General features: G+C 41.4%; 1 protein-coding gene across 2 annotated transcripts; it reads right to left on the bottom strand.

The window, feature by feature from the left end:
• Positions 1 to 2669: 2669 nt before the first annotated feature.
• Positions 2670 to 5655, bottom strand: LOC148037949 (uncharacterized). Of its 2 annotated transcripts, none has more exons than XM_087676994.1 (5): positions 3949 to 5649; positions 3770 to 3832; positions 3505 to 3666; positions 3279 to 3387; positions 2670 to 3190 (listed from the first exon to the last, which is right to left on the bottom strand). In XM_087676994.1, the coding sequence occupies exons 1-5, from the start codon at positions 5311 to 5313 to the stop codon at positions 3075 to 3077; spliced, it is 1815 nt and encodes a 604-aa protein (XP_087533120.1). In that variant the 5' UTR covers positions 5314 to 5649; the 3' UTR covers positions 2670 to 3074. The 2 variants fall into 2 exon arrangements, 1 of the variants encoding a protein (XP_087533120.1); XR_015690735.1 differs by having other exon boundaries at positions 3168 to 3190; positions 3475 to 3666; positions 3949 to 5655.
• Between the last annotated feature and the right edge of the window lie 1548 nt (positions 5656 to 7203).

Genomic DNA, 7203 nt, shown 5'->3' with positions numbered 1-7203 from the left:
TCAAAATTCTCTTTCTCTTAACCCAAAGATTTAGGCTAATATTAGGGCAAGACTTAGGCAAGGCTAGGCTTGGAATAAGGAGCAACAAAGGCTAAGCTAGACTAGACATAAGTGGCACCAACCTTATCTTATACGTAGTAGCCTAGTCTATCCTTACCATATGCCCTAGCCTAGTCTATCCTTACCATATGCCCTAGCCAGTCCTATACTTATCCTAGTTCTTGACACACATGTATCCTTGCACAATATATATCTTAGATTTGCTTTATAAGTACATGAGGCACTTTGATTGTAATGTTGTCTTTTGTAATTCAAGCCAAATTCTAGCTTTGAAATGCATATATATATATGTCCATGAGTTTTTATGAATAGGTAAAGGATAATGTTTAAGTACTCTTTTTATCATATCATATTGGAATTGTCAATTTAATTGTTGCATTTTATAATATTTATTATTGTGTAGTTGAATATGACATTTATATGTTGAATCAATTCCTTATCCTAGACTTCTTATAATAAATAATGGCCAATGTGCATATTTTTAAAATTAAAAAATATCAAGCTATTCATTGCATGATTGTAGCTTTATTTTAAAGTAATTATATAGCTAACTATTTCTAAGATTTCTAGATAACTAGAATATACAGCATTTATTGTGGTATCTAAATTCATGTCTATCAACTCGTCTAAATTCCAAGGAAGATGCACAATAGATGCGGGTAATTTGGCACACCTATTTTTGTGTGGATAGATTTGCTTGTAAGTTTTTAAAATAGATCAAAACATGTGTCTATGCCTACTTCTAAAGACCCCTTTTCTTATAGTTTATGAGTCCATGTTTATAGCATCAAAGTATGTCAATTATTTGAAGGTTTGGTAACACTGAGAAAAAGGAATTATATAGATGTTGACATTACAACAATGAGATGCTAAGATGGAAATATTGGTGGTAACTTAAGTGTATTTCATAGCTATGATAAGCAACTACAAATATCACATTGTTCATGTAAGTAGTTTGCAAACATTAGTGTTGCTTGCTTAATTGAATATGTGCTTGTAAATAAACATTATAAAAAGATAATCTAAACATTTTTTTAGAGTAAGCATTAGAGAAAAAGGTAAAAAAAGCCATTTTGTATTAATTATTACACATTTAGGAAAATTTCAATATGACACCTAGGTCTCTAATTCACATTTATTGTTGATTACTTTAGGGCCTAGTACTGACATTGCAAATAATGAGAGAGAGAGAGAGAGAGAGAGAGAGAGAGAGAGAGAGAGAGAGAGAGAGAGAGAGAGAGAGAGAGAGAGAGAGAGAGAGAGAGAGAGAGAGAGAGAGAGAGAGAGAGAGAGAGAGAGAGAGAGAGAGAGAGAGAGAGAGTGTGTGTGTGTGTGTGTGTGCATGCGTGTAACCAAACAAGTGTAGCTAAGTTGGTTAAGTTGAACACATAGTGACTAGATGGCCTCAAGTTCAATTCCCACAACAATAAAGTCATTTAGTCTAACAATAAAAATGGGAGATTTTTATAAAATAAGTGTGATGCACACATGGGTGTTTTTTAGGGTCTAGCTGTGCATTCAAGAGTGCATCCTTTAATTTATGACAGTGGATGAAAGTGAGAGTTGATTATTTCTCATAGTATCTTGAGGTTGTGAGATTATGTTTTATTGTGATGGTATATGCATTTAGGTGTGAGGTGGCGGGAGCAATGATTGTAAGGTGTGGATGAAAGTGAGAGTTGATTATTTCTCATAGTATCTTGAGGTTGTGAGATTATGTTTTATTGTGATGGTATATGCATTTAGGTGTGAGGTGGCGGGAGCAATGATTGTAAGGTGTGCCTCAGGTTGGTTACACACCAAATGGCAAACACCCAACCCTTGACCAAAGTGTGAGCATGCACCTTTTGAACTTTGGCGCGGACATAGGCACAAAGCCTTTACACACCAAAAGGACACATTTTACAAAAAAGTAAAAATAATGTTAATTTTTTTTTTCGATTGGAAATGAAAAAAGTGCACCATTGTCTATAAGTTTACAAATTGGGTAGGGGAAACTCCCTGCCAAACATTGGGCGAGGAGTTCACCTTTTTTAGCAAGTAAACAACATATCATGTCCTCTCCAATGTATAAAGAACTATGGATGCCCAACCCCTAAACAAGTACTTTGATTGGTTAACACTTGCGAGTGGACATTTACAATTTGGTGTGGGACCAACCTCATTGTGTGTGCACGTGTGTGGTGTATGCGTGCATGTGAATAAGGCAACAACATGGTAAATAATCGATAAGCTTGGTTTAAATCACATATACCATTGAGGACTCGACACAACCATAAACTTTGTTTACATCCCATGCTATTGTACTACTAGTGTATCGAGTGCATTTCATGTAATTTTATTACCACAAGGACTGATTTCCATTGAGTAACCATTGCAATATCTAATTGTACAGTAGCGGAGTGTATTTCGTGTAACTTTATCACCATGTACAAAAGCGGGTTTGGCCGACAAACAGCAAAGCTATGATTGAACAATGAGTGTATTTCACACAATTTTATCACCATAAGGATTTGGAAATTAAGAGGCACAAGACATAAGGATTTAACACATGGATATAGGGTATGCAAGTGTGTGTGTGTGTGTGTGTGTGTACAGTGAGTGAGTGTGTGTATAGAGACATGAGATAACGGGAAAGCAGAAGCTTTAGGGTATATAATTATTTATGACATAACTTACATTAATTTGCATGCTAGGCAGAAGACCTTTTGTCCAATCTCTACTCTAAACAAACACGCAGCCCCACACAGACCTCATTGGGCGTGCTTAAACAGAAGGCATATTATATAAGATGTGCCCCAAAACGTTGCCTTTCCTATTGTCATCAAGCGGGATGCTGAATGTACAGGATGGCCTCTTGCTTTTAAGAGAGAGTCTTTTAGTTTATAGTACAGGTTGCATGCAGAATGGGTTGCCCGTAATTTGTTTACAACACAGTCTGACAAACATAGGCTATGGTGCATGATACATGATATTCATATATACAGTGGAAGTCCTAAGGAGTACCCACCTAATCAAGCTCCAGCGTTTCTCAAGACCGATTCATAAAAGATAGGACGCGCATGCCATCCTTCAGCGACAGTGAGAACCATGATCACATCATCTGCTATATCAAGCTCCCGTGCCACTCCTGTATAAAATCAAGCACATGAAGAGTGGCTGGTGGATAATGGATTGATAAGCTTAGCTTGGACAAGTTGGCCTAGATAGTTGCTCACCTTCATATTCTTCTTGCAAAATTCTAGCGGTCTCTTGAGTTTCACACCACACGTGCAGAATGCACTGAGAGAAGCTGTGCCGCTTTGAGACGCCATGCCTTGCAACCACCTGCAGTACAGAGGGGTCACTGATAATTAGCGTTGGCCACGAGATCAATATAGTAGAAAATGTCTTAGTGCAGGTTTTGCTCGCTACATTGGCCTGAAATTTTGCCAGCTAAATTACCAGCCCAAACAGCTTCTTGTACAGTAGTCTGTAAGCCATTTGTGTGGAGAAATCCTTCGGATCTGGGAAGGACATGGCGCGCGTCACGGAGACCCCAACTCTTTGCCCGTATAGAGTGCATATGTAATCCACCTTCTTCCAATTGAGTGCACAGTACTCTACCTGGCGCATGAATTGCATGAGGAAATGAGTGAGATCCCTTTGGAACTGTTGAATTACATAACGAAATCGGTATGATCGACCCTTAGTGATCAGCCTTGATTACCTCCATCTCAGTTACGATATCTTTGGCTTGGAATCTTCTTACAAAGTATTCCACAGACAAAGACTGCGAAATCCACACACGACTAGGTGTCAGTGGAATTAGTACATTAAAAGAGCAGGTGCCTGAAATAAGCATCTGAAAGGAAATTATAAAGAGTGATGCGACACCGATACACGTACCTCAGAGATGGTAGATGTGCCACCAGCATTGCTCTCAGTCCGAACCCTTGTGGCATCATGGCCTAACATGAAGTGTAGGAATGATGAGAATGCTACGAATTGGCCAACCAGAACCTGCCGCCTATTCTCTCCGGCTGGATATGAACCAGACTTTACCGTTTCCGGCCCGCTCGCATCATCCATCATGTGCTTCTTGTCAGTCAGAGCCAAAGTTAACAGCAGGTTCTGCTTCAAGGGAGAGGTGACTATGAAATCCTTGTCGAGCATGAGCAGCACTGGAGGCATGTGTAGCTGCTCTGTTTTACTGTTATGTGGCAGGTTTGGCATCATCGTTACATTATGTTGTTGATGGTGCGAGGATGCAAATTTCTGCGGTGCATTAGATGGTTGTACACAATATCGGTTAGACCTCTTGAGAGGCTGAGAATTTCTGTTGAAGTTGCTGGTGCTGTTGATGATGGATGATTCTGTCAACGATGGCCAATACTGCTGCTCAAGGATACGGGCCTGATCGTCACAGCAGGAATCGGAGGGATTCAGGTCATACTGAACACGGCCGCTATTATGAGTGGATGTACAGGGGTATGCATAATCTGCCTTCTTGTTAATTACGAGATGACTAGCCTTCGACTGCACCAAGAGGGGCCAATTCTCTTCAGGATCACTCGTGCTATTGCAATGTGGTTGACCATGTAATCTCGCAACACTGGACCAGTTGGACAAAGTTGCAGCCGTCCTAGTAATTGTGTCAGAACCTACAGTTTCTTGACGCCGGCCAGTAGTAGGTTTACAGCAAATTTCTGTACAATTGACGCAATTCTTTGTACAATTGCCATGGTAATGGCCTGCTTGATGCTGTCCGCTACTTCTGTTTTCTTCTGCCGTGCTGGACCTGGTGGAATTCGAAGAATTATAACGAACGGTCCGGCAGCTGCAGGCCTTCATCCTAGCACGAGGCTTAGGAGCGAAGGCACTGTCGTTGATGTCGATCATGGACTCCTCGCCTCCGGCAACAACATAAATCGCCGCTAGGGTCTGCATGCTCAGTCCCTTCGTCGTCTGCTTCTCCGGCGCATTCAATTCGACCGCCAGGGTTGCTGCTGCTGCTGCAGGCTGCGATTCCTGTTCGAATTCTCGTTTCTGCGGCTCCAGCCATGGCCGCGGTGGACGTCGAGGAGCTGTTGATAGCCCGGGATTCGGAACAGTTCTTGCTGGCGGTCTGCTGCGCTGCTCTTCCGTTGGCAACGTCCTCCGGCTGCCAAAGACAGGACCGGAAACGTCGTCCGTCGTGCAAATTGTGAGATGCCAGCTCCAGTTTGGAGCCGGAATTGGCCTGCGCTCGCGAGAATCGTCGTGCATGATCATCGGCAGTTGAGGCAGTTCGGTGGTATCGGTGTCGATTCCGGCTGTCCATGGCGGCTGGGAGGCGGGCGCAGGAGAGGGAAGGTGCTTGGAGCGACGGAAGGTCGAAGCGAGTCAGGCCTGGGCGTCGGCCATGAAAGGAAGGAAGGAAGGAAAAGCAGCCAGAAACGAAGGAACAGCACAAACACAGCAACGAAGAAGATCAGAAAGCAGCCTTGTATGAACGAACGAGAGAGAGAGAGAGAGACAGAAAGACCCTTTCTTGCTTGTGCGTCAACTTCCAATTAAATCTAGTTAAATCGTAGGCGTGCTTTTGCTTTGTTTTTGAGCTTAGAAAACGGGGAAAAAAGGCAGGCGCAACTGTATATATCGTGGGGGGCAAGGGAACTGCTGTTAGTTGAGAGAGAGAGAGAGAGAGAGAGAGAGAGATCCCGGCCCTCGATCAATCGATTAGACGGGCGCCATTCTGCACCTCTTGGCTTATCACAAAATGGATTTTGCAGCATATGCGTCTTGTGTCCCAAAGCATATCCCTCCAGGCCCCTTTAGTGTGCGTACGAAGCGCATACAGCGTTTTAGTCTCGTCTTATCCAATGCACAAGAGGTTGGCAACTCTTTGTCAAAAGAAGGGAAAATTTCAAAGGCGTCTTGGTGGGGTGACCTAGGGCTCGGGAAAAAGATTTTGAGGACGAGGAAGTAAATCCTTTAAGATTTTGAGGACGAGGAAGTAAATCCTTTTCTCTGAAAGAAGTATTCCCCATTGAGCGGGTATCTTATACATATATTTAACAAATATAATTATATTTTTAAAAATTTGAAGAGGATTTATTTCCTTCTTCCAAAGAATTGAGAAGGACTTTTGTCAAGGTGAATAAGTTCTAGGTTGAAGCGAACCCGTCTTTTCCCGAACCGTAGGCGTCTAGGAGCTATTGAGGTTGCCAATGCAGCCCCCTATAACATTTCATACCAATGACCACCCTCATATCATTTTCTTCACCTTTTCTATTGGTACTATGGGTTAGTAATGTTAGGGAAGCAACTCATCGGTTAGATTTATGAGCTCATTGGTTCAATTCAAGTTCATTTTTGTTATGCTTTTGGTCCTTGCATATGACCTCTTTTTTTTTTTTGCACAACAACATGGCATTTTGATCCATCATAGCTTATATAAAGGTTTTCCCAACCCCTTCTCTACTTTGTTCCACGATTATGCATTGAAATCAACCATTTGCACCATAAGCAAGGAGATTGATGGCATGAAAGTTTACCGACCTTGTATTGGCCCCCACATCATAACATAAAGTAATGATAAGCCCCTTCCTACAAGGCTAGACACATCAAGAAAAGCCACACTATTCTCATGTAGATCACACTAACAACTTGATAATGTGAAAGAAAAAAATAACATTTAGAATTGAGGAGTTCAATGCATAGATTAGGATTTAGAGACAACAAGTGTTCCCACCACAATGATGTGTTCTCTTAATATCACATTGATAGCATTCACATCTGATGAGTTTTATAGAACATGATAGACAACCAATTTCATGGTTAGGGAGTGGTTAGGTTACATCTAAGGAATGTTATGAATCAACATTCACATCTTGGGTGCATTTCCTCTTAATCCTACCATTTTCCATGTCCCATATATGACAACTAACATCTAATGATTAAATTCTTAGCTCACACTTGTGGAAATGAGAGAAATCTAATCATTAAATTCTCAGTTCACACCTATGGAAATGAGAGAAATCACAACACAATGGAGGATTATAACAAATTCAAGCTCATTAGAGAGAAATCATTCATTGCATGTTCATTTGCACAAGCAATGCTAGGTCACTTCGTGACAGCTTCGTGTGAAGTTGCATTGTGAGGAAAGCAAAGTGAACT

Source organism: Lygodium microphyllum, chromosome 4 (genome assembly GCF_053477565.2).
Source record: "Lygodium microphyllum isolate KBCC chromosome 4, Lygodium_microphyllum_v1.1.10, whole genome shotgun sequence".
Classification (NCBI taxonomy): Eukaryota; Viridiplantae; Streptophyta; class Polypodiopsida; order Schizaeales; family Lygodiaceae; genus Lygodium; species Lygodium microphyllum.
The sequence above is the reverse complement of the archived record's forward strand: the minus strand, read 5'-3'. Positions and strand labels throughout refer to the sequence as shown.

Bases quoted from the DNA above. Each gene is read 5' to 3' on its own strand.
- LOC148037949 (XM_087676994.1), bottom strand. From the start codon at position 5,313: ATGATCATGCACGACGATTCTCGCGAGCGCAGGCCAATTCCGGCTCCA. The intron at 3,833-3,948 runs GTACGTGTATCG...TGGATTTCGCAG, and splicing joins GCACATCTACCATCTCTGAG to TCTTTGTCTGTGGAATACTT. The intron at 3,667-3,769 runs GTAATCAAGGCT...TTCATGCGCCAG, and splicing joins ATATCGTAACTGAGATGGAG to GTAGAGTACTGTGCACTCAA.